The sequence below is a fragment of the Melospiza melodia genome, chromosome 2 (assembly GCF_035770615.1).
Source record: "Melospiza melodia melodia isolate bMelMel2 chromosome 2, bMelMel2.pri, whole genome shotgun sequence".
NCBI lineage: Eukaryota > Metazoa > Chordata > Aves > Passeriformes > Passerellidae > Melospiza > Melospiza melodia.
The window spans coordinates 70,060,659-70,087,905 of record NC_086195.1 but is presented as its reverse complement, the minus strand read 5'-3'; the positions used below and the strand labels follow the sequence as shown (position 1 = coordinate 70,087,905).

General features: G+C 39.3%; 1 protein-coding gene across 23 annotated transcripts in view; it reads right to left on the bottom strand.

The window, feature by feature from the left end:
* Positions 1-27,247, bottom strand: part of DLG2 (discs large MAGUK scaffold protein 2) — a 984,895-nt gene that overhangs the window by 85,054 nt on the left and 872,594 nt on the right. For all 23 annotated transcript variants that reach the window (XM_063148780.1, XM_063148803.1, XM_063148779.1 and 20 more), the window contains one exon: positions 6,040-6,154. In XM_063148780.1, the coding sequence (XP_063004850.1) occupies positions 6,040-6,154 (115 nt within the window). The remainder of the gene's footprint in view (positions 1-6,039; positions 6,155-27,247) is intronic.

Below are 27,247 nucleotides of genomic sequence, written 5' to 3'. Positions count from 1 at the left end.
AAAGTACAGGCATGGCTATGTAAGCTATTTCCTCATTAAAACAAAAAAATAATGTCTAGGTGCCAAGCTCACTCACATTTGCTCTCCAGAAATCTGTATTTGAGTGACTTTCAGTGCTGCAAAACTGGAAAGAAACTGCAGGTTGGATGCTCCCAGATGCTGGAGTCATAAACTCATCCAGCTTGATGACCATGTACTGAGCGTATACGGACCCTCAATAGTGCTAACTAAAGTGACAAATGAATTCAGAAGGAGTCCTGGGTAATAAGAATATGGGCAAAAAACCAGTCCAATTAAACAAGACTGTTGGTGTTTCCAACCTATGTTGCAGAAGAATGCACAGACAACAGTCAGAGGCTTGATGTTATGGCCCGTAGATCTGCATATGAGCACACACGTGTGTTTGTGAGAGAGAAAAAGAGAAGGATTTTGAGTGTGCATGGGACTCAGGTCACACAACATGAAGTGTCTCTAATATTGATGTTTACATCTCAGTTAATCACCTGAGGCTCCTTCCACTCAACTGTGAGAAAGAGACATTTTTAGGGCATGATTCGCCTGAGCAATTTTAGATGTCTCCTTCTGGATGACATGAATTGTATGTACTCTGAAAGTGCCAAGTGCACTCCACTGACTCAAGAGAGATACTAGGCAACTTGCTTAAGTGCAGATTTTTGCAATGTGTATGCAGATATAGCATGTAATTAACACTAAAGTACCTATTTGGATTTTCTTTTTATATATATATATATACATACTTCTCGCAAAAAAGTATTCTCTCTCCTCCTTGTAATGAGTATTTAATCATGGCCATTTCATACCTCTCTCTGGTTTCCTCAGTACCTCCTTCTGAAAACACCGGTGCAATTATCTCTTCATTATATTTCTGGTTCCAGATCTACATACCAGAGCCATACATCACCCAGTCTGATCTTATCATGTGTTCAGGTTTCACTACCAGGATATCTCCAAGAATTGCATTTCTCAGGTGGATTTCAGACTGCAGTGCAGCCAGCTGTGCAGATTCACAGGAGAATTCTGCCCATGCAGCCTTGACCTGATGTTCACTTGCCTGAGGGGGTTCACTGCCTCAAAGAAGACAGGGAGACTGAAGGTGGTTGTAACAGACATTGCATGGAACAAGCGCTGGATATCAGACTCAATCTTCACAAACTGCCTCAAAAGAATTTCAACTGTAGCTCTGAAAACTTCAAAACTGAGAATTTCTCTGATCTGTTGAAAATCAAAGTCTCACTAGAGGAAGATGTCCCTGCCCATGTCAGGGGTTTGAAAACAGATGATCTTTAAAGTGTCTTCTAACCCAGACCATCTGAGATTCTATGATATGGCAACATGCTAATCTCTAAGTTCAAGAAATTTGTGTAAAGGTGTCCAGTGCCTAATGGAGAATCCATTGTGCTGACAAATGAGAGTAAACCACCCAAAGTACCTCATCTTTGACTTCCCTTCTGCTAAGTTGTGATGTCAAATCTCCAGATTCTTCCTCATGGCTCAATAAGAAATGAACCAGAACACACACATTTTTGACAGATAATACTACAAGTTTGTATGGCCCATATCTTTCACAGCTTTGAAATGCTTAGCAATAATTCCAGTTAGAAGAAGACAAAAATGTAGTGGACTAAGAGGCATCTCTTTGCACCATGCACATTTTTTATAAATAGTGCAACATGGACTGGAAATAAAAAGGTTGATCGAAAGCATCCTCATCTTATTGGGAAGAGCCTTGGGCTCACTTCCCACTGCAGTGCTTTTCCATGCACAGTGGAGAGGCAGCTGCAGAACCACTTCTTCCTATATTGCAGCTGGATCCGGTCCTGTCCCAGCCCTGATTTCCATCCCCACCTTTACAGCCAACTGTACCATTCACTTTGTACTGATATATATAAAAGTAGTGCAGAAGCTGAAAGAGCTGCATTTCAGTAAACTCAACCCTTCATAGATGGCAATAAGGAGCCCTGATGAGGTGAAATCAGGTTTGGTCACTGACAGGACTGAACAGACTTTAAACAGAGAGAGTGAAAGGGTTGGGGAGTGAGAAGCTTTAGAGTTATTTCTGCAGTGATACACCTCCACGGCGCCTGCTTGTGGCTTTAGACAACTGGAATTTTTAAATACAAACATTATTTCAGAGGTTGTCTGGTTTGAATAAAGCTTAAATGGTGACTGTTTATGCTAAGTGTATCTCACTAATTTTCATCTGTAAATCAAAACCAGACACTAAGACGGCAGTTTTGGGTGTCAGATATTTCCCTGAAAACCTTTTCTTTGCATGTGCCACAGCAATTACTGAGGCATCCACTCTTATCCTCAGAAATCTAACACAAGTACTTTAAGCTCAGGAATAATCTAGTAAAACAACAGGAAAATTGCTTAAGCTATGCTTCTTCCAAAGTTTGGAAGTTACAGTTTCAGTGACTCCAATTCACCAAACTTTTTAAAGAACTGTACTTCTCCAATGCTTAACTCTTCAAAAGGCTGTCACGTTCCACAGCCTCTGAGTTAAATAAAATGATCTGGCATTTCCTAGGAGTAGCAACAGTAACCATATGTAACCTAGAAATTTGACTACTGATATGGACCAGGAAGGACAAAGCAAAGCATGTATTTATATCAAGACAAAGAAATATATACTCTTAGAAGAACAGATTTTAAAACCTTGAGCTAAAAAGACAAAAAGAAAGACATGAATTTGCGTAAGACCCTGCTATGCATGTATATAGCACAATGTTTAGCTGGTGATGGGTTTGTTTATTCTCCTGGTTGATCATGAGCTGATGACTGAATTCCAATGACTTAAAAAAAGATAATAGCAGATTTTTTTAGCCTATCATTCAGTTAGTGAATTCAATTTAATTCTTTCACTTTCACCACCAAACAAAGCATGAATAATAACATTTTCTATGTTTCCTATCCATACTCCCACTTTCTGCATTTTTTTCTGTATTTCTTTTCCTCAATAGATCTAGTGACAAAGAGGTTGTGAGCTCCCAAAAGGACTAGAAATATTTCCTACTGCTCCATTCTCCCCTGGAGACTCATATTTTGCCTTTAGGGTTGTGGAGTCTCTGATGACATCCCAAACAGAAATACAGGGCCTGTGATAAAAAAGCAACAGGCAGTAATGAAAAAAAAAGAATCCAGGAAATTCATGGGAAATAATCAGAGAGACAGACAGAAAAAAAGAAAGAGAAAAAAAAATCTGAAACACCACAGTATGCAGAGATAAAAGATCGTGTCAAAGAGCTACACAATTTCTCTGAACAAGTAATTCTTGATTTCCTTCCTGTGTTGTTTATACTCCTGAAGTGAGACTTTTAAATACTTTTAGCCATCTGCTTGTGGTCCTACATTCAACCCTTTAACTCTATATTACATTTTGTCTCACTTAACTGAATATAGCTTCTTTCACATATCTCAGTGCTATCCTTTTATAGTAGGAGCTGGATGGGGAAATCACAGACTGTAAGGTAAAGAAGAAATCCCTGCATCCAATAAACCCCACATCCATTGGCATAACTGTAGCTTTACTTTTTCTCACCCTCTTTTGTTGGCTTTTCTCTGAGTAGGTAATGACACTTATTTTCAACTATTACAACCTATCTGGATCTCAATTTGTTTCTTTGTGTTGCCTAGAATATAGCAATTTGCTTCAATTAAGCTCTCTGGTTAAAAAACAGCCATGCTTGCCATACTCAGTGAAGGACAGCAAAATTACTACATCCCAAAGAAAGGAAAACAGCAAACTTGAATCATAAACTTGGCATTACAGCTAGAGATTTACAACAACATATGGTCATTTGCCTCTAGCTCTCTTGCACATGCTGACTAAAATAATCCATTGAAACAGAAATGTCCTGAATTGTAAGAATAGAAACCAAATGCTAGATTCTAGCTTTTTACATGGGCCCTGCCTGTAATGAGTATCCATAATGAGAAAATTTGAAAATCTGAAAACAAGTACATTTCTGAGCCCCCATTTATTTTTCCTGAGTGCCTAACATAGACACAAACAACCTTTGTAATTAGCGCATGTGAATCGAACTGACAGTGACAGGCACAAGGCTGCAGGTGCTACTGCACCACAAACACGTTTTGGTAATATGTGAGATACAGAGCCTCTCTAGCACGCTGCTCAGACATGGACACAGCCAATTGTGTAGGTTTGAGAGAAAAGAGTAAACACTAACAAAAGTCACTGAGGCTTTTGTGGCTTTCTGCTTCAGAGGTTTGGGGCATTTGTTGGAACGACTGTGGAATAAAAGAACAGGTTTTGCATTTGTGGTTTGGGAAGTGCCATTTAGATAAGAAGCTAAGACATCAAAGGCTCCTGCAGCGAAGCACCAGGGCATGGCAGCTTAGTGAGACAGATCACAGCCAGAATTCATGAACTAGCAGAAAACCAGGCTCATCAGTGCACACGGAGCAATACTGTACAGAAGAGCTAGGCTAGTCCAGATGCAGCACAGATATCTCAGCTTGGCTCAGAGCACAAGTTAATAAGCCTCAGTTCTCAGCAGAGCTTCCCAGGCCAATGCTCACACAGGGGGGATCAAGCTTTGCTGCTGTTCAAACTGCAGTGAGGTGTTCAGGATCCTGGCATTAGCCCTTTATCTGTGCACCTCAATTAACTTGAAGTTGCTGGCTTGGGCTTCTCACACCATTACTCCCCCTATATTTGGGTTCCTGGCTTATCTCAAGAAAGGAAGCTTGGATCTATCCATCCTTACACACACAATTGGACCTTTTCATAAAATGCAAATTCAGGGAGCTGACCAAAGATCTTGACAACAAAGTCACTCTGGTCTGGAAAAAACCTGCTTCAGGTCAGGGAAAGTTAGAGATGCCTTGAAAACTTCAACACTTCTAATCTGACCTTGCCCAAGAGCAACATCACTGGTAAGAGTGATCCATCTCCCTTCAGTCATTGCTCTTTCTGACAGCAGTACCAATTAGTGCTTCATGTGGTTGTTGCCCATTAGAACAAGACCCTTCATGCTAACATTGAAGTTTTCCCTTCCTTCTCTGCCACCTTACTCCTTCACGCTGAGAGCATAATGACAAAATGTAGAATTTAGTCTTAATTGGATCTCTGCAATGTTATCACCTGAATTAGCTCCCCTGTGAATAATTATCACTGCCTAGAGGCTGACAAATTGCTTCCCTCTACTTCATGATTGTCAGGAATTTCAAATTATATGCTGAGCATGGGGAGGATAGAGGGGACAAAGGGGAGAATGAAAATGAAAGCCTAGAGAAGCATAATTATTAAGATTATTAAAATACTTGACAGATTGCCACAGTCTCCACGAGTCCCAAAAGGGGAGAGGGACAGCAAGAATTTTGCTGGGGCAATTGGGCAACACCCAGCCTGGCAACAGACTCGTACAGGCAAGGTGAAACTATAACCACTGCTCCCAATAAGTGACAAAGGTAATTCCTTTGTTATTCACCACCCCATTAAAGCTATGGATAGCAGCTTGTTTACCATCTCATCTGCACACTTGGTCTTGCTACACAGATGGCAAATTTTTTGCAGCATAGACTGATAGAAGGGTAAATGTATGTGAGGGGATAGTAGCAGATTGCCGTGCATTTACAGTAGCATATAAGAGTTTGTGTTCTGCAAGGAAAAGGTTTTGGCAAAAAGCTGCTCTTCCTGAGAACACTCATTCCACATCTGGTCAAGACCTCACACAGAAACACATTCTGTCATTACTCCACAGTATCCATCTCAGATATTGACTAAGAAATGAACTAAGAAATGTTCATCACATAAACCCAAATCACTATAAAGGTATAATGCTCTTTGCACATTACTTGAAATGGTCAAATAGGGCAAATAGGGCTTTTATCCAATTTTCTCATTAATGATGCTGTGCTTGTAAGATGGATGTATTTCTCAATTTATTTCAAAGCAGTTCCTCAGACTTTCCCACCATACCAAACCAACAACACAAGTCAGACACAGGCAAGGTAGCTGCTGACATATTCCCAGAGACGGCTCTTCCTGCTTACCTGACATACAGTGACCTCTTCTGATTAGTCCTCAGGGAGCCAGACCCAGAACTCATACTGTGATTCATCATCTGCTCACGCAGGTCATGGATTTTTGCCTCAAATCGAGCGTACTCTAAGGAGATAAGAAAACCCAAGAGAACAAGGATATTTTAGTTTTCTTGACCTACATAATCATTAGGGCTGCTAAATGCAAATTAACATTAAATTAATGAGTGTCAGGCATGTCTTGAAAATGGAGGTCTAATAGAACCTTGAATTAATGTACTATCTTAGGTAAATATATGCCCTTTTTATTGTGGTACTTGAACACTTCAGCACTGGCTAGGTGAGGAATTATATACCCAGACCCACGGTCCTGCAGTTTCAGGAAAGGAAAGGAGGTTTAAGGTGTGTTAACAAATATCTTCCAGTCTGTGGAAAGGATGTTGAAAGCAGTTTTCCACTGTATCTTTCCTCCTTCCAAACAATGTGATACCTTGGTAGGGTCAGTGGGACTGAAGTTATTAACAAGTGAAGCAATTATTGTAAAATCCCATCAAAATGAAGGAGATATTTCTATGTCAAATTATCCCCAAAGCAGCTGGAAAATCACTGCATTGCAACCTTTTTTACACTGCTCACTAAGGCTCTGTTTCTTTTAAATAGGTGGATCCATTATCTCATTCTTAGGGTGGGTGACCCCAGAAACTCCAAATCTAAGCTGCATAACAATGGCACAGAACTGCTCCCTCCTCACCTTGTTCACCCCCATAGTGGGGATGAACAAGGGATCAGCGGGATCACATGGGATCAGCTGGAGCTGTATCATTTGGTGAGACTCCTCTCTGACAGGACACAGCCTCATCAATGGTCCCTCCAGCTGCCATGCTTCCCTTGCTCATCGTGTGACTCAATGGACTGAGCTTTGGTTTGCAAGAAGAAAGGTTGAGGTTTTGGAGACAAGCTCTAATTCCTTGAAAATGAGAACCTCCAGCAGCCCAAAGAGCCATAATTCAACTTAAACCCAGGAGATCTCCTGATGTGAGCTATAAGACTAAGCTGAGGGGGTGTACAAAATACATTTCAGTGAGTCAGTGACACTTTAAAGAGTAAGATATTGCAGACTGATGCCAGCAGAGAGAAGATGATGTTCCCTGCACCTCGATGTTTTATTTCACTGATGCCTTCAAAAGAAGGGTCCCATTCCCCACAGCAGGGCTAAAGCAGAACTGAAACCAGCACACAAGGTTTCCTCCCTCAAAGGATGGAGGTACATTCCAACAGATCCCACCACCTTCCAGCTTAAGCAAATAAATCTTTACAGTGCATTCATAACCCATTGCTCTGCATCTTGTCTGTTGCTGTCTGAGCTACCTGAAAATGCTGTAAGACAGCAACATTCACATTTTTCTCCTAGAACTCAGCATTATTTTTATTTGATCATTTGCTGTTCCTACTGGCTCAGTTCCCAGAATGTCTAGATGCTTTGCAACAACTAATTCATTTTATTCTGTGCACTCTACATTTTCATTGGATAATAACACCTGACCTTTCCAGGATCCCACATTTTGCACAGGTGGCTTAGCAGAATGGTTTGATTTGGGGTTTTGTATTTGGGTTTTTTCCCCTCCTTCTCTCTTGTCACATTTTGCTTCCCTTTCCACTGAGCTTCCTTGGCATTACCTACTCAGTCTGTGAAGTGACAGTGGCTACTTTGCTCGTCAGTTGGGAACCACTGCTGTGCTATAAGACTCTTCAGTCTTCCCACATACCTATGACTTCACCGACTGCAACTGAAATACTGTGTGTCAGGAGAAGAGAAACTCCTACATGCAGACTGTATTTTAGATTTATTCTGTAGCTTGTTTCTTGCTCAGTTCTTTCACCTAGAGTACATCTTTAAAATTCTGAGAGATTTAAAAGCACAAATTCTCAGTGGAACTAAGGCTCCTACAAACTCATGTTGTTTTTTTTGGAGTGGAGCTTAGTTTTGAAGTGTTTATCCCAGTGTAGGATTTAAGTTTGCTCTATGTGAGTCATATTTGTTCTGATCTGCCGCTTTAGAATTTATTTAGTAAATAATCATCTTCTGAGCAAAGCTTTGTTTAGCTTATATTTCATTAAAACCAATCTAACATTTCTTCTTGGCAAATAGGAAAGGGGATCTTAAGGACCAAGCCTAGCATTTCTCTTCCTCATAGAGTATCAGTCCTACACAAATAGACAGAATATTACAATTCTAAGGCTCGTTAGCAGCTCTCTTTCATTTATGGTGGATACACTGAAGAAGACAGTAAACATATAGTATAATTCAGCTTCTTTAATGTTTTACATCTGGGCAGCACCAAGGATATGAATGATCTACAGCACAGCAACTTTCCCTTTAATAAGCATCCCCATCCCAGGCTCTGTATGTAAGGTGTGGGAGTAACTCCCAGATTTAGACATCAATCTGGAGAGTGAGAAAAGAGGACTGAAATTCTGATTTTCTCTAGCACAGCATCCAGCTAACTTGAATATCAGATACTCAAATGACTACAGCTTGATCAGGTGATGATATTGCTGGTGTTCTGACTTTACAGCACACTTGTAATTTAACCAATTTTAACTGCTTGTAAACTTATTCTGAGTTCAAGAATGTCTCTCTGGGAGATCTCTTGAAACCACAAGACATATTAAAAATTGTCTAATAAGTGTGATGGAAACTCAAGGTTCGAGGTCCTCCTCCCTGCTTGATAGCAAAAAATACTGAATTACTAATGATATTCTGTTACCTTGTTTCTTGAGATGTTTTTAGCTATGGATTTAAAGAAATAGATAATTTGAAAAAACCCCAAATTTATGGGACTATATTTTCCTACTGTACCTTCTTTGTTTTTTTTTTGTAAAAAAACCTAAATATACCCTTGTCCCTTCTTCCTGGCAAATGCCTGGGCCAAAAATTGCATGACCATCAATGCAGGCAGTCTTTAACTCAGCTCAGATCAGTTTCTTTAATCTCAGTCCTTCTGGTTCTCCTACTGATTCCTAGATACTACAGTGACAGATGCATTTGAAATGTGAACAGAAAAAGAAACAGTGATGCTCTGCCATCAGAACTGCTGTGATAGTTCTGCCTACTGGGAAAGAGTCCTTTTTTCTTAACACTTCTTTGTACTTGGGTCATTCCAGGAGAGCTGTCTCCTCATAGCTTTGCATTTGTTAGGTGTGAAAAAGGACAGTGCTAAAGTCCAGAAAAACACTTCATGCTTCCTTCAAATTCAGAACTGAATCTAAATAACACACTTTTCAAGGCTCCTACACAATTAAAAGGACAGTGAGGTTGTGACATACTAACAAAATATACACTCAAAGCCCATTCATTAACTTCATGCTCTTTGAAGAAGGGGAGAACAAAGAACATGTTGCTACTGGAATGCTTCATTAGCAAAACTTCTCGAATTTACTACACTCTATCTGCAAAGTTCCTACCTGTTGCCTGATTTAACAACTCTGGTAGCTTAAGAACTGATAAAGGCAAATAAATAGACTGAATAAACAGGGAGCTGGTGATTTCCCTTCCATCTTTTCCATTCCAACACCGTGCCAAGTGCTATATCTGAGACTCATATGTATTCTAACCTTCAAATATTGATGCAATCCTTTCCTTTCCAAAAGACTTGGACATGTTGCAAGGTCTGGATAGATCTTTGGGAGTAGACTTCAAACACCTTGAAGTCTCTCCTCAGCTCGCATACCGAGAAATCAAAGCAAAGCAAATGGCCAGCCCTGTTAAAAAAAAACCATCTAAAACCTCAAATCAAATGAGTGATACACTTCATGTTTAGCTGGACAAGTTCAAGAAAAAAGTGTGATCTACAAAATCTTGACTAATCCACTTCGGTATCTCAGGTGAAGCAGATACCAGATTTTACTGCTGAAGTGATTTAGATACCTAAAATTCTGCCAACTCATCTACCCACTGTGCAAGTTGGGCCTTACATGGTGGGAAGGAATTATTTTAACACACAGACACTCCTCCCTTGTGAGCTTCCTGTTGACTCTCTTTGGTGGTCCATGGTCAGACTTGGTATATGAACTTTTGAGTCTGATTACTTAACACATAGGTCTCTCCATGTATCATAAGTCTTTCCAATATCATGAGTTTGTGAGATTTGTGATGGATGCAAAGATAACAAAGACAGTTTGGGATGAGTTTTGCAGTGATGTCCTTTCATATACATGGAGCAACAACTTCTCCTATTAATACAAACAGCACATCAAAATTCTAGCTTAAAAAAATTTAAAATGAGTTCATATACAGCTTAAAAGACTGAGGATACAAGAAATAGTTGAGAACACAAGACAGCTCCTGGAAGTCTTAGATGCTTTTGGGAGACAAAAAAGGAATGCAAGAAATTTTGAGTAAACCTCAAAATCAATTAATTTCTGAATCGAAAAATAGCAAAGATGGAGAAATTATATCTGATGGCTTGATGCTACGTTTTGGTCACAAAAACAAAGACTAGCTATGTTAAATGAATAAATATTCTGCAGCTTTTCTGTGAGAAAAAGTTGCAGTATTTCACAAAACTACACCACTGTTATTTTTCACTTTTATGTTTATAACAAAGATTGTAGTATTGATTGAATTTCGAGAACATGATAACAAAAGCCCCTCATCCTACAAGTCAAGCAAAGTTAAGAAACTGAAATGCTGACATATGATACAATAGAGAAAATAACAGTTCAGCAGCCCAATCCATGTCTTTATCACTTAAACACTTTTAGTGCTGGCCCCTTCAGACAGATAGCAATTCTTTGTGCCAGCAGGTACCAGAGTTGGCTTTTCTGTGTAAGTCAGGATAATCACTGTTTGCTTCTAGATGATAAGAGGTTTACTAAAAAGTAGAAATTAAAAAATGGAAGGTAAAACTTGTATTGTCCAATTTTAACAGACTACATGGTTTAAAAAAACCCCACCAAACCTCAAAACACAAGCAAACCAGGAAGGCATTAATTAGAGACCTCAAAAAAGACAGAAAAAGCTCTAGAAACGATACTGAAGGAACAGCTGCCCGACCAGTTTCTCTATCAATATAAATTGGGCATAATTTCAGGGGATTCATGACATCTTCTGTTCTGTTTATGGGAATACAAACTGTATGGTGTCATGGACTTATTGCCTTGGACAACAGAGACAGCAATGTGCATAACATTATGATTATGATACTATTATATATGCTATTTATCTAAGTATTTTTTTTCCTTTGTCTCCTCTTAGTAAGTGTCCTGGGTTAATAGTGTAAGATTTAAAATAGTAGAACAGATTTTTTCCTATAGTGAGTGTTCTTCCATTTCTGCCCTTTGCCCACAGTGTTGCCCAGTCACCACTGGTTATTTGGAGGTGAGAGGAAGATGAGCAGACCAGCATCAAGAATTCCAAGTATTGGGTCTCGTTCTACTTTTCCAGAGATTTCCAGTGTGAAGCTGTGTGGGACAGAAGGAGTAACTCTCCTCATACAAGGACAGCTATGGCAGAGACATGGCTGCTAGATTAACGTGGTGCCTGCCAAGGGCCCAGCATCCCACAGCCCTGGAAGCCTTTGAAACTACTGTAACACACATGGAAAGTGAAAGTGTGTGCAAAAGGCATAAAATGATATTGTATGTCTTCTCTTCTGAATTTTTTTTAATATTTGAGTCAAGTTTTTGGCTGAAAGTATCCTTTTTAGATGATTGGGGGTTAAATTCTACAGCTGCCTGATGTTGCAAACATTCACACTGCAGGTTAATGATGGTGAAAAATCATTGGGGTAATCTGTGGTAAATTTGTAAGAAAAACAAACAAACAATCAAGCAGTAGAGTTCACTGTACCTTTGAGTCTTTTATCTGCCTCTGCCATACAGCCTCTAAGGCTGTACAGAGCTATGTCCCTGGCAGTGGCCAAGTCTGGCTTTGGATTTTATATTTTATTGCCAATGCTATGCTTTTAATAAGTAAAAAAAAAAAAAAAAAAACCAGTCAGATCTACTATCAGCTAAATTCATGACTCAACAGGGAAAAAACTGCACACAATTTTGATGCAGCACTGGCCTTATTGACTGGAGAAAGTGCTGCTCAAAAAGTCTTGCTCTGTTCATGGTGCACTGCACAACAGAACAAGTGATGCTGCTAGTTCTTATCAGTCATACAGTTCCCTTGAGTTCTCAAAGGAAATGAAAAACACAGATTTCAGTACTGGAGAAGGGAAGACAAATTTACATTTTATTAGATTTTATTACTTTGACTATATCTACCCATTTTTATTGAACTATTTTCCATACCCCTTTTCAGGAACCTTTCAAAATTAATGAAATGGGAATTTTTACTGATTTTACTGATTGCTTTTTCTTTTAAAACTTCAGCACAGTAGGGCTATTAATGCCTTTATCCTTTGATATTGGTTGGCTGTCTTCCTTTACCAATATACAGGTATTTACATTTCAGCCTGTCTTCTAATTAAAAGTTCACCTTATAGATTTGATCTGCAGCTGGATTCATTGCCTTAATATCACCACTGAATTTATTTTATTTTTCTTTATTACTGAATATAACTCTTTCTCCATGTGTTGCACCATTTGATACAGCCCTCATTTTGTGTTACTTGTAAATAGAAATACCCCAAAAAATATATCTTCCTTCCATGATACCTTCAGGTGGCTAATAACATATTCTGTTTCTAGTCACAGAGAATACAATTCCAAGCCAAAGAGGTCTCTACAAGTTTTAGATTCAAAGAATATCTTCCTCCTAATGAAAGAGATGTACTAAAATAAATTAAGCTGTTAGTGAGCAAGAAGGACTATGTATCCTACTGAGATGTTATTCTACCTGCTCCCTTAAAGCCTATCCTTGGTTCAGGAAGTGTCATCTTGGACCTTCTTGGATGGAAACTTCTGCAGCTTCTTCTAACCACTGAAGAAAACTCCAAGCAATTCAACACCTTCTGAAAATAACCCCTCACAAGACTTTGAGGAGCTTTATCCTGCACTGGATTTAAGTGCATTCTCAAAAAATTACCTCCCTGTTATTTTGACTGATGTACCCTGAACTAAGCAGGACTATCTGTGGCACTTTTTCAAGTTCCCCGAGGCCCAGACTGAGCTAACATTTTGGATAATGCTGTGTGTACACATGTCCAAGAAGGAGCAAGGCATGTGCCTGCAGAATTTCACATGGTCTGCCTTGGCAGCACAGTGTGAAATCTTGGAAAAGTTGGACACATCTCCTCAGCCCCGGCATCCAACTTGCACAGCCATGCTCACCAGCAGAGCAGCTTATGTCTCATTAACCTTGATAGCTCTGTAGGAATTACTGTTTTGTACAGTGCAGACACATTTCAAGATATCTTTGGCTTTTAGGCACAAAATGACTCTGTCAAGGTGGAGAAAAAATAAATTTAAAAAAAAAGGCAAAAAAAAAAAAAAAAAAAAAAAAAAAAGCAGCACTTCCCTGCCTCAGAGTCCTCTTTCTTCAACATATATTTATGTGAGATGTTGCAAAGGAACAAAATCTACTTGCTATTAATAGCTAAGCTAATTCATTTAGCTATTTTGTCCCTTCAGGCTAGTGGTGGAAGATCATATTTTCAGACATTTCAGATATTTATTCAATTTCAACAGTTCCCCATCCAAAATCATTGCCCTGGGGCATTTGCTACTCATTATTTTTGCTTCATTTTTTTCTTGCTTCTGCTTTTTACCAAGTGTAGTTCCATTTCTTGGGAGCTGAGCATATTGCACCGATGTCTTAAGCTTAGCTTGCTTAAGACGTGAGCTGGCATGAAGAAACAACACAGAGTTGACCAATTCTGGAGTTTCCTGGGCCTGGCAATACTGGGAAGGCAGCCTGATAGTCTCAACTAACCCTGTAACTATGTTGGGTACATATTCCTCTTTTCCAGACTTGTAAATGATGGCAAATGGTTCCTACCGGCCTTCAGCTGGTTTATAAATTTCCTCCTGAGTATCCCACCTGTCAGCTACTGGGCTCATGTGAGTGTTCCCAAACCCCTTTCAATAAAATGGATGGGATTATTTACAGTAACCTGGCTGAGTGTGACTGATCCAAAATGGAAAGCACTCTTGACACAAATATATGGATACAGAGCAGGGAGCACACTGGTGCAGATGGCATCTGCCCCCAAACTTCTTGCATGCAGAAGATGCCACCTTGTACGACAAGAAAAAGGGTACAACCCTACTTCATCATTTCCAGAAACAACAGCAACTCAATGCAACTAAGGAGGCACAGGATCCATCCAGGGATTACCTGTGAAACTTTTTGAAATAAAACTGAAAATGTGGATCAGTCTGACCTGCCCGATGTTCAGACAAAAATGAAAACAAGGAGACATTTCTTAATCAGGGCTCAAAATTCCCAAGTGAACTATGAAAACTTACACAAAACTTCCACAGCTAAGACATATGCCAGTTTTGTACTTATACTCCAAGAAATTCTGATATACTCAAAGTGGGAAGAGATAAAAAAGAGATTCCAAGAAGAGACTTTAGGGAAAAAAAATTCCTTACTGAAAATAGAGTGATCTGGAAGTTAATGTGATTGTATTAGTTCCATAAATCAGCATGAAAGTTGTACCTTACAGTAAAAAAAACCCATCCACAAATCATTTAAAATCATCATAAGCCAAAGCAGAAAATTAAACAGTAGCAAGAATACCAATAGTACCAAAGGTAATTATTCATAGAACAGGACAGCCTTACAGACTACCAAACACACAGAGATCAGAAAGACCATCAGGAACAAATAGAATCTTGGCAAGAATGTTGTGAAAATAAGCATGGATACACTTTAGGCTGAACTGTTTTGCATTTATGATTAATACAATTTCCTAACATTGGAAATGCCATTAATGAATGATTCACTCCTTTATTTCAATATCTGCAGGTAAAAAGCTACCTCCCCCTGTAATTGCCCCTGTCCTACACTCAGCTGTGCTGCTCTTCCAGTCAAGGATATTTTCAGCCATCTCCTAAGGTTGCCTGAACCACTCTATTGAATTAAAAAGAAGGATTCAGCAAAGACCGGAAACAAAACTATCTGTTTTTACCATTAAAAAACCACCAAATCCTTAAAACAATCCCAAATAACCTAAAGAAAAAAGAAAAGAAGAAAATGGATAAAAACATTCCCACTTGTGTATTGATCTTTTCTAAGAGGCAGAATTGAGAGCAGCTGCAGAATCGCATTAGCTTGCTAGAGCTTCCTGATTAAAGGGGAATTACTGTTTCTCATACAAACAGGTAATAGGGAATGGTTCAGCACATTACAAGCTTGAATGAATTTAAACAAGACAAATACATATATTACCTCAGGGTAAGTCATGCTTCCTGCATCCCTCTCAGCTTATTACAGGGAATATTTTGAGTCCTCTGCAGTATGTTGTGCATTAGTCCACTAATAAGAAATGGAGGGTATAGTTATGGCCTGGATGCTCAGAAATGTTGTTTAACTTGAGCATCAGATCATGCAAAATTGGACTAATGTCTGAAAAAGCACTTTAATACCAGTAAATGCCTTGCAATTACCACTGAGATCGTTATCTCATCATTCACAGAACCACCAAACCCCACCATTATGGCATAAAACAGCTGGAAAAGGTTTCCTTTATCAAGTCCAAGTGCAGCTTTTACAGAAAAACAAACCCTAAAATACTGTGCACAAACTGTTCAAATACTTTCCTACAGTAAGTTCCATTTTGGCATTTCCCAGCTGTTGGAAGACCACTCAAATAGATAGATCCATTCTTCTAGCTGAACACGGCTGAAGGTGGCTTAATTGGCTTTTACCCCAGCACAGTTCCTCTGTGCAAATTGCTCTTTTCCGTTGTACATCGATTCTCATGGCAGATTTAGAGAGAAAACACAACTTCACCCACCCATTTCCGTTTTGCTAAATAAACAAGCCAATCTTAGTTAACAAAGAAAATGTCAGAGTCAGTTCTTCAGGAAGCAGATCCCTGCTGTGCTGGTGAGCCACGTTACAGACAAGGCTTATAGATCAATAGGAAATGGAAGTGCTGAAAACTTCCCACCTGACATCCAGGCTTCTTATATTTTTTTCATGATTGTGACAAACATCTCAGAGTAAGGATGGCAACCTCTACAGCTTTTCCCAAGGACCACTCTTTGTTCTCTGGAGTAAATACATTATTATTCTTATGTTATTCGTTTATCAGTGGTTTCCTTACAGAAAGTCAGGTTAATACCTATCATCTATCTATCTATCTATCTATCTATCTATCTATCTATCTATCTATCTATCTATCTATCTATCTATCTATCTATCTATCTATCTATCTCAAGCTGATTTCTCCAAAGCTCTCTGACTTTCTGCTTCCTGCTTGTAACTATTTAGGATGATCCAGGTAGGGAAAAGCAGCGGATCAAGCTGATCCAAGATGCTGATGCTTACGATGTTTATGATTAAACAGCTTTTAGCACTAAAAATGTCACATCCATACAGCTTTCAGAGACAGTTTGGACAGGAATGATCAAAACCTATAAACACTTCAGAATGTTTTCTGACAATGATGAATGATTTAAGTTTCCTATACACACTCTTCCAAGAAAGAGATGTACTCAGATCAAATGAGAGAATCAAGTGAGATCATCTGGGAGTGTATTATGGTCTGGGATTTGTGATCAAGTTCCTAAGTGTTATCTGAGTTGGGACAATTGACTGCACCTTCTGAAGCAAATTGAGAGGATTTTGCTTAGACTGCAATGCTAAAGGGCTGTATCAAATTGCACTGCCAAGCATTTTCCAAGGACAAACAGGACTCTATTACATGGATGCCAGGCACCAAAAACTTTCAACTGGAGCATGGGCCTGATTTCTCATAAGTAAAAAGGATGAAAAGGTTGCCAGTGAGTGAGCAGAAAGTCTTTGGGGGGGGGGGCTAAGTCACAATTAGATCTTTTTACAGATGTCTGAGAATGTGTTATTAAAGATCTTTAGAGATGAAGATATATCAACCACCCCAAACAGTCTATTTTCATAGTTCACTCTCCTGTCTGCAGCTGCATTATTTCCCTAATGTCTCATCTTAAGCCTTTTTGGTGCTTTTTAAGACTGTTCATTCTAATTCACAATGAATACAAGAAAACAATACAGCAAACTGAAATATTTAAAGATTAACACTACAGTAAAATTACAGAAAGTAATGAAAAAGAGGAATGCAGCTAAACAGGCAAGCAGGGATGGCTTTGCAAAGGTAAACCTTTTGAAAAAGTCTGCAAGTGTCAGAAATGAGACCTTAAAGAAAATTACTGCGTATGAATTGGGACAGATGAAGCTCATTACTGTCTGTGGCCTACATGCTATAAAATGGGTTAGTATTGCTACAGAAACCTTTTTGGTGTGTCCCTGTAATTAGCACAAAAGTACTATTATTGTAATTAACTGAATCCCCTAGTACCTACTGCAATGTTCATGGCTTTAAGCAGGTTAATGTGAAAACTAATTTGTGCTAATTTACACAAGATCAGTGACACCCAAACCAATCTGGCTGCAGCAGCAATTTGTGAAATAACAGTATTTTCCTGTTGGCTTGCACAAGGCACTGAAGCTTCAAGAATGCCATATAAACCCATCTTAGCTTTCACTTGTGATAAAATTACTGTGATAATTTTCCATCTTCTCGGGATAAATGTATTGTGAGACTCACTCCTAAGTGTATAAGTCATGTACTAGCTCTTGACATATAAATTAACAGGATAAAAGATTTGGGCAGGTTCTTTAGCCTGGTCAAGGGGCTGGCTGGTCTCAGAACAGACTGTTCTCCAGGATGAGTTAGCTTTTCATCTCGTTTGACTTCCAGGGCAAAGCATATTGCTGCATGCCCACAAGAAAGAAAAAAATTCTTTTGTGCACAAAACCTTTAGTCCAAGAGATTGTAGGATAATTAAGAGGGACTTGAATTTTTCTCAACTTAGTCCTGGGCAAGATAGGAAAATAATAAGAAACAACTACCTGGAGGACTGAGAGAGAACATAGTTGAAATCAAGTTAAATCAGAGAGTGGTTCAGTGTTAAGGGACAGAAGAGAGAAGACAACTTGTTTTTGTTCTTGTTACTTTTTATTCCACTAAAATAAAACAACTTGCACTGGACAGACAATTTCTGTTCCCTGTTAGCTTTAGGCTGGAGAAACACTGTCATCACCTGTCAGTGCAATAGAGAAAATTAAGCCTCACAGCTTGAACTAAATTGTCTTGTAGCTGTGACTATTGTTGCACTTTCTGGACAGTGACTGGCTATGCTAGGAGTGGCTAATTAGGGCTTTCTTGCTCTCTTTTCTGCAGCTGGTGTCAAATGAACTTTTGCACCTTGCCTTCCTTCAAAGGGATGCAGTCCCACATGAGTGGTTGTTCTGAGCACCCAGAACCATCACTCCTTCAGCTCAAGGCTACTGTCTTTGGTCATCCTCCTGCAGATGTGTGCCACCACAATAACGTGAGGGCAACAGTGGAAAACCTCATGATCTCAGCACATTCCTGGACCCCTTCTTGTTTTCTGGTCTCACCCACGACCTTGAGGTGGGCAGATGACGGCAAATCATAAAGGTCTAGCTCAACCTGTTGGAGTTATTCTCCTAGGATCCCCAAGAAGAGGCTTACCCACAGCTCCATTCAGGGCCACCATCTTCCAGAAAACCTTCTCTCCTACTGAATGCAGAAGAGCCTGGTGGACAAAATTTCCTTGCCCTTGCCAGTAACAGCAGGGTTCTGAAGCCTTTCTGTCCTGTCTGCTCAGCAGAACAAATCAAAGCCCAGATGTTCCCTCTTTTGACCCTTTCTGTTGCACCCTTAGTATACAATGTCATACAACTTCATTTAATGGTGATTAAATGAATTAATGGTAATACTAAATTATGTGTCTCCCCCCTTACCCCATCAATTCTCATCTGCTGATGGGACAAGAGTTAAAGTTCAGCTCTGTTTTTAAGGAGCATAACTGTGGGCTCAGCCAGCTCAGACAAGGAGATGGATACAAGTGAATAGAGGTTTCCTTCACAGCTTTCCCAGATCCTGCCTAGCATGGAAGGCATCAAAGCTTCAGGTTTTCCAGTCCTTCCACCCCCTTTTCTGCTCCCTAGGCCCATCTATAACCTCGCCAAAAGCCGAGCATCCTCTCTGCACCTGCTACAACCCTCAGTACACAGGGGCTGGTGAGCAACAGCTCTTCTCCCCTTGCAAGCTGCCCAGCATATGTCAGTGTGCCCTTGCCTCACTCTTTGCCTGACAGAGGAGCTGATCTCCTCCACATTTCCTTCCTTTCAGTCTTCTGCCTCACCTCTCCACCATTCCTCATAAATTACCTGTAAAACAGTTTTAAAGCCTGCTTTCTCTTCCTTCTCTTCAGCATGACTTGTGTTTGTTTTCCTAAGCCCTCAGTGTCCTACCCCCTGCAGATCTGGCAGGATTATGAACTGTTTAAGAACCATGTAAATTTAATTCTCCTTTTTATATATTAATATTTTTGGTTTTGTGGGTTTTTTTAAAGTTTATTTCCCTAACTTCTGCCAGGCATTGAGCTTGTTTGTTCCAATTTGTGTCCATTCTTACATTAGATATCCACCTGAAGAGTGGCCCATGATGATTTTAGGTGCATTTTCCTACCATTATTTTCATTTTCCTTTTCACAAGGTCACTTAGTTGCAAATCAAGTGAAGACAAGCTAAGCTGGGAGAGAAAACAATAAAGTGAATACAGGGCAGTGAAACCACCTCTTTTTTCTCTAAAATGTGATGCTCTCTGGCAGCTAAGTAAATCACAATGGTTCATATAATTCAATTTTTTAATACTATTGAAAAAGGAATTGTAAATGTGTAAAACTGCAAAGGACAAAAATAAAGTTTTGTTATTTTCTTAAAGGTAAACAGAAAACTGAGATTATCTTGCAATTTCAAGCTTAGAAGACACAAATATGAAGAAGTCCTAACGACACTGCAAATACAGCTTTAAAATCTTTTATAGTCAACTTTCAATGGGGCATAATAGTTCTGTTCATTACAAAAAAATATGTGTCTTTGAAATTATGGGCCTTGTTTGACTTTCAGTTGTTATTAGCTCTCAGTGGAACTGAAGCATTGAAATTGATTGTAATGAGACATTTGCAGACACTATGACTGCAGCAAGCCATTCCTGTTTGGAGATGGCTGGCACAGGAGGCCTCTAAAAGCATCCCAACAGGGAGCAAGTATCATGCACTGACAAAGGGAAACAAAAATCAGCTTTGGAGAGGTCTGCCATGCAGCTGGCATTGCTGTGCAGGACGGAGATGCCAGGTGGCTGCTCTGAAGGCAAAGGAGGGCAGCACCCTTCAAAGGGTGGGAACAAATGCTGAGGGACAGGCTGGTTAAATGCACATCTGTTTTCAAATATACACATGTGAATTTCTGCCAGATGCTAATACAGAAAGAATTAAACTCTAGTTGTAAACAAAACAAAACTGAATTAAAGCAGAATTCTCAAAGCAATAATAATAAAAATAATAACAATAAGAACTTACATCTCTTTCTGATAACAGGGTGCTGAAGGTGAGTCTATTCTGAGAACTGTAAGACTTCTTATCTTGTGACTTCTACCTCAGCTTCTTCATCTTCAAAATCCTCTCTCACCCCTGTCAACCTTTTCTACTTTCTGCTACAGTTTAAATACAATTCAGTGACGGACCTATATCCGAGACTCTATTTCTTTTTTCTCCCCTCATCTTTCTCCATTTTTTTGCTATCTAATAATGCCAACAAAGTGGAATAGCCTCTCACAACTACCCGTTTTCATGAAGCTTGTAAGAATTTCATAGCTCTAAGACTGTTGTCAAAGCTGGTTCATATATATACAGATCTTTTTGTTTATTCATTTCTAGTGCTTGCGTAACCTAAATTTCTAAGGCAAGTAACCTGAAAAAAGGATTATGAAACACTCTGAAGAGAAACCATTGCAAATGTGACAGCTGCTAAGAATCACTATGACTTTCCTAGTCCTCCTTCCCCTAGAGGTTACTATTGTTGCTGGCTGAGGAAACAGCTGTAGCATGCTCACGAAGGGCAGAAAAGGCCTGGAGAAGACAGATTTGCCCTTTGGCAGTTTGATGTCTTGCTGGAAAGCTTGTCAGCCTTATTTACATTTTAATTTGCATGCCAGCCTCTACAAGGTTTTATATTCATATTCTGCTTTAAAGTATCTCCTTGACTATAATCACAATGACCTTTACATGTCTTTCCCCATTACCCTCTGGGCTGCAGTCCCTGCTCACTGGGCTATCCAGGGACTAGCAGCAAGAAATGTCAGGCTAAGCATGGCATTTATCCAAACAGTTGGCTGTTTGTAAGGTAGACTTTTCTTACTTAAAAAAAAAAAAATATTATTTCCTGTAGGAGATTAAAGAGCAGTGTGGGCAATGGTCACATCCTGCTAAAGGAGAGTGGTGAGGGAAAATCCCTTTCCTGTAAGACTGGAGCAATACTGGCAACGTGCATCACCTGACAGTGGCTACCCTTGGGAGCAAAGAAGGCAGGAGGGATGAAATTGGGCAGTGACTGATTACTATTGACATTATTTTTACCATCAGACTGACAACAGAACTTGGCAGGATTACGCTCCTGGCTAGTTAAGAGAAGCACTGCCATAAACATGCCGTGCTCCAAATAAATCAGAGCACAGGCACAGAAGAATTGTGCATGCATTAGCCCCCAGCCTATCAAGCGCTACACAAATACATGGTTTTTCTTACATTCAAAATAATGCCAGTTGAAAACATATACAGGTTATTCAAGGTTTTATGGGTACTCTGTGGCACCTTTCAGTCATTACAGAAAAGACTTTACTCAATGTATTTTAATCAAGTAAAACTTTCAAAGCTGCTGAAGTATCCCTGCCATAGAGAGAGAGTGGTGGTTTTGTTGTCACAAGCTAATCCTGACTTTCTGATGAATTCACCACTTCAGGATTCACCACCAAATACAGAAGCATCCTCTTCTCAGAGCTACAGGGAACACTTCTGGGGATATGGTTATCATAAATAATTTCAGATTCCATAACTTCTACATTTCTGATTAATTTTGATAAACATTTACTTATAAAAAAATTTTTGTATCCTGTGACTATGAACAGACATTGTAAGAACGAGGCCAAGGTGGGTTGTACTGGTCAGGTAAAATGAAATACCACATCTTGGGTGAAGGAGGACATTTTTTCCCTAGGTCAGATTGCAGGAACAGTAACACTGGATTTTTGTTATGTATCTGCTTTCTGGGACTATCTCTGAGTTTTATTTGCTGTTCCACAGTATCACAAGGAAACCAATTTCCTTTTCAGTTGAGTATCTACTTCAATGTATCATCACAGAATCCCTAACTACATAAACAGCACCGAGCCCAAGTTGGTGTTTGCTATTTTTTCCAAAGAAATAAATGGAAGGATCATCAGGGCAACATCTGAACTTTCAAGAGTTAATTTGAAGTGGTCTGCTGTCAGTGGTGCAGCCTTATCAAAACAGTGGTGAAGAAGGTTAATACATTACATATTTGTGTGGACAAATGTGGACAACAATATTTTCTTCACCTCAAGGCACATGAAAGTCCTGTCCAAGATAATTCTGAATTCTGCATCTCCTCAAATCTGTAGGTGCAAACCAAAAGTATAGGCACTGGTCCTTTCTGTTCTCTAAGACAGCACATGGCCACAACAAGAGAAAAGAAGCTATTTAGTTTTCATTTTTGACTGCTCTGATTGCTTGACTGGTCTACATATCCCAGGCCAGACATCATACATCACATGGATCTGTCATTGCAAGCTGTGCTTGCTTTATCAGGGGTAGAGGTAATTTTCTTCATGGTGGCTGGTATGGGACTATGGTTTGAATTCTGGTTGGGAACAGCATTGATAATACAAGATTTTTTTCACTACTGCTGAACAGGGCTTGCACAGAGTCAAGTCCTTTTCTGCTTCTCACCTGACTCCACCAGTGAGGAGGCTGGGGGTGAACAAACAGGCTGGGGGGACACAGCTGGGACAGCTGACCCACCTGACCTAAGGAATATCCCAGGCTACCTCACATCATACTCAGCATGTAAAGCTGGGGGAAGAAGGAGGAATAGGGGAAGTGAGTGAGCAGTTCCATTGGACTAATTTGCAGCTGGGGTTAAACCATGACACAACATCAAGGAATACAGATCCAAAATGCCAGAATTGCTGGTGGATGACACCATACCGACCATCAGTCTGTAAATTCAGAGCTGGAGCTTTCTGTCAACCTCTCCTACGCTCGATCTGCCACAAATACTTACCCTGAATAAAGAGGGCTGACCTGAGAGCACAAACTGGCCTGGCTACGTGATGGCTGAGACTGAGGACCTGGGAAAGAAATGGCCACACGGAATGCTGTGCTGATGTCCCTATTTTAAGCCTTGTCATTCTTCATCACAATTTCATGACACAGTTTTGAAGTCACCAGCATGGACAATGTCAAAAGAAATAAAAAATTATGGAAGAGATGTGATAAGCAGCCTACAGCTGAAAGAAACCAAACTTCTGAAGAGGCCCAGGATCAAAGGACATGGTTAATGTCAGTTGGATGGTACTTCTGTCATGTTACAAGACTCACTGCAGCAAATATCGGAGAACAAGTTCTGCAACAGATCAGAGCCAATTATCAAAGTAATCCCATTTGGCCATAAAAATATCTAGTCATTTAATACTGCTAAGCCTTGTTTGTAATCACAAAACTTAATGAGAACAACTTACACTGAAAGGAAAGAAGGGAAATCTCTGGAGTAGAAAGGCTGCTAAAGAGGACGCTGACAAATGCAAGCAAATTTGAGGTTTTAACTTCTTTTATATAGGCCATACCCTATTCATACAGGATTTTTCTTTAATCAGTCAACCCAATGCTGCAGCCAGCTACAAGATTATGCAAGCACGCTTTTGTTTTCACACTCCGTGCCATGTAGGCAAGTCTCCCAATTAAGAAAAGGTTTCTTTTGTTTGCATGAGATTGTATTTAATTTCCGGCAGGCAGATTCAGAAATAATTACCATCTATATAGAAGGATGAACAGCAGTCAAACCCAGAATTCTCATTACCCGCCAGAATTTCAAAGTAAACTTAACTTCTACGCAAGGATTTGGCAGGTCTGAACAAAAGGGAAAAGGTATCGGATGAAAGTAGTGGTGTCTAATTTAAATTCTGAACACCAAGAATGATATTTCATAATGTCCAGAACCTCAAATCTGGGAAGAGCCTGAGAGTAGTCTCAGAATTTTGAGAAGGATTTACATGTCTTTTGAGCAGTCTGGCTCCTCTTTGCCACATTTAAGGTATATTGGAGGTCTCAAAGACTAGAGAATGGTTTGGTCAGGTGAGGACAGTAGTGCCATACGTAAGGGATTTCAGCCAGTTTACATTCCTGATGGAAGGATGTAAAGAAGATGGTTCTCAGCGCCTCTCAGCAGTAGGGCAAGAGGCACTGGGCACAAACTGAAATACAGAAAAATTCTGTTTAAACATTAGAACAAACATTTTTATTCTAAGCATGACTGAATAGAGGAACAGGTTTTCCAGAGTTGCAGAGGTATTAAAAACTTGACTCTACATGACCCTGAGCAACCTGCCCTTGTTGACCCTACTAGAGTGACTGCTGTTGGAACAGATTATCCAGTTACGTTCCAGCCTTTACTGTTCTGTGGGTTTGTGAAACAATACCTCCAATTCTCTGTACCTATGCAAATGTAACATATAAGCAAAGCTCCTTCTCCTCTTATGCTTAGGAGCACAGAGCTGGTAAAACCCACAGGCAGGATAATCTATGGTTAACAACTTCAGCCCTTTAGAATGCAAAGATTATTAGAATAAATAAAATATTACACTTAGCTGTATTAATGTCCTCTGGCTGGCATTATTCTCCCTGGTGACAGTGCTATTGAACAACTGGGTAGAGCAATATAAAGGTTTAATATCTGGCTACATTTAATACTGAACTCTGATACAGGCAGTGCCCATAATGGCTACAGGTCTGTCAGCATTTTCAAAGTTTTATAACAGCCATGAAAACTCATGGAGTATAGAAATGAGTCAACCAGTACTTATAATTGCTGGCATTTAGCACCAGAGATGATGACTAAGAATCTATATTTGAAATACCCGGAGTTGGTGGAGTCCAAATACAAATCCTAGGGAAAATCAACTAAGTACTATATTTTTCTGAATTAAATACACTCAAATGTGTGCAGCTTGTAGAACTTTTAGGTGAGTGCTTAAAACCATATTTATTCACACACACACCACAAACATAGTTGGTTATCATACAAAATGAGTATTGTTTTGATTTGGTTTTCCCCTAACGCAGAATATTGCCATGTTTGGCATTCATCTTCCTACCCTTTCATCAGCAGAGGTGGCTGCATTTCACATTTCAGAAATAACGTTTAGGGAATTCCCTGAGGCATAATCTTCAGTGGCAGATGTCACGTATCTCATACTCTCAAGTGCAGTTTGACAGCATGCAAGTGGTCTTTGCTTTCTGCATTAACCAAACTCCAAAAAAATTAGGTTGAAGCAAAGATTCAGGGAGTTAGAGTCGTAATCTCTGAAACGTGTCTCTGAGAAGGAGCTCACAACAAAACAGATGTCCTAAGATGTTACATTAAATTTATTTTTATATGGCAGTTTATATAATTCATCTGAAAGAGGATGGATCTTACAAATCACTTGTTAACATAATTTACAATTATCCAAAAGAATCCTGATGTGTTTCACAGACTTCAGTACAAACTCCATATATTTATGGTATCCACCTCAAGGCTGTCAGTCACAGTTACAGATGTGCTACGAGTAAATCAAAGGACAGAACAGTGGCTAAATTAAAATCATGCTTGACCTTCAGGCTGAGCAGATTAATTTAACTACAACTTTGTCTGAAAGACCTACAGAGAGTTTGAGTCACAGTCAGCAGGAGACAAATCCACCAGAAGATGAAAGGCTGAGTCAGGTCTCACAGCTGTTGACCTGAGGTTAAGACACACATTAACTACCTTTGAGTTCTCAGGCTGGTCTTTGAGTTACAGGTTTTTAGTTATATGCAAATGGTGTAAGAAAGATCCCAATCAGGCTCTGGATGTTTCCACATCAGTGCTTACACCTTTACAGTTTCCATTTCCATTCAGTAACTGGTTATTCCCTTACATAAATGCAAGGTTTTTTTGGTTTTTTTTTTTCTTTTTCTGTGAAAACCAGTAGATTAAATATGTTTCTTCACTGAAAAATCAACTTTTTAATCAAAATGCAATTTGCCAGTAGGGATACCATTTTTCAGCACAAATATTCTAACATTAATTCCTCCTGGCTCTCTTTTCTCCCTCCCCCAAATGACAGTTTTGGACAACTTAAGTTGTTCAGCTCTGTCTACCTATGTCTTGTGTGCTTCCCCGCCCCGTGCCATATTTATCTATGTCTTCAACACATATTTATGTTTAGGGCTACAAGCCTAAAAAAACCCCCATATTTCTGGTATTCTGAACCTCTTATTGACATAAAATATCACTTATATTTTACCTTCATGTATACTTTAAAAATAACTATACCAAAATTCGGCACAATCCAGGATCTCAGGTATGGTAACCTAACACTGGGGAAAGGTATAAGGAGTAAAACAAAGAAGATAAAAGTGCTATACTTGCGTGATTCATAAGAAAACATACCAGCCAGCTGATTAATTTAAAATAAAACAAGTATTTGTAACTATTCTTCCCATGTTTCAAATCTTAAAAACACCTCCTATGATAAATACGAATCAATAATTCTTGAGCAAACATATTTTAAGATTTAGTTAACAGGTCTACAGACAACTTCTATAGACTAAGCTTGTTTCTTCTTCTATTAAACAAGCATACCAAAAATAAACTGAAACAGAAAATTTCAGTCCATATTTTATATTAAGCATCTCAAATAATTGAGGAAAAAAGTTGAATTTCAAGTCTTATGAATAGTGAAGGGCAAAAGCCAGACTAGTTCATGATTGATATATAAACCTGAACTAAAATTTACAGATGCACTTCACAGCAATTCTACTGGAAATTTGCATAAAAAGTTGTAGTCCTTTCTGCTTGCTGTCTTCTAGCACTTTCTCTCTCCCTGCTTCAGATCCCTACATTCAATACCTATGCACCAAAATGAATTTAATA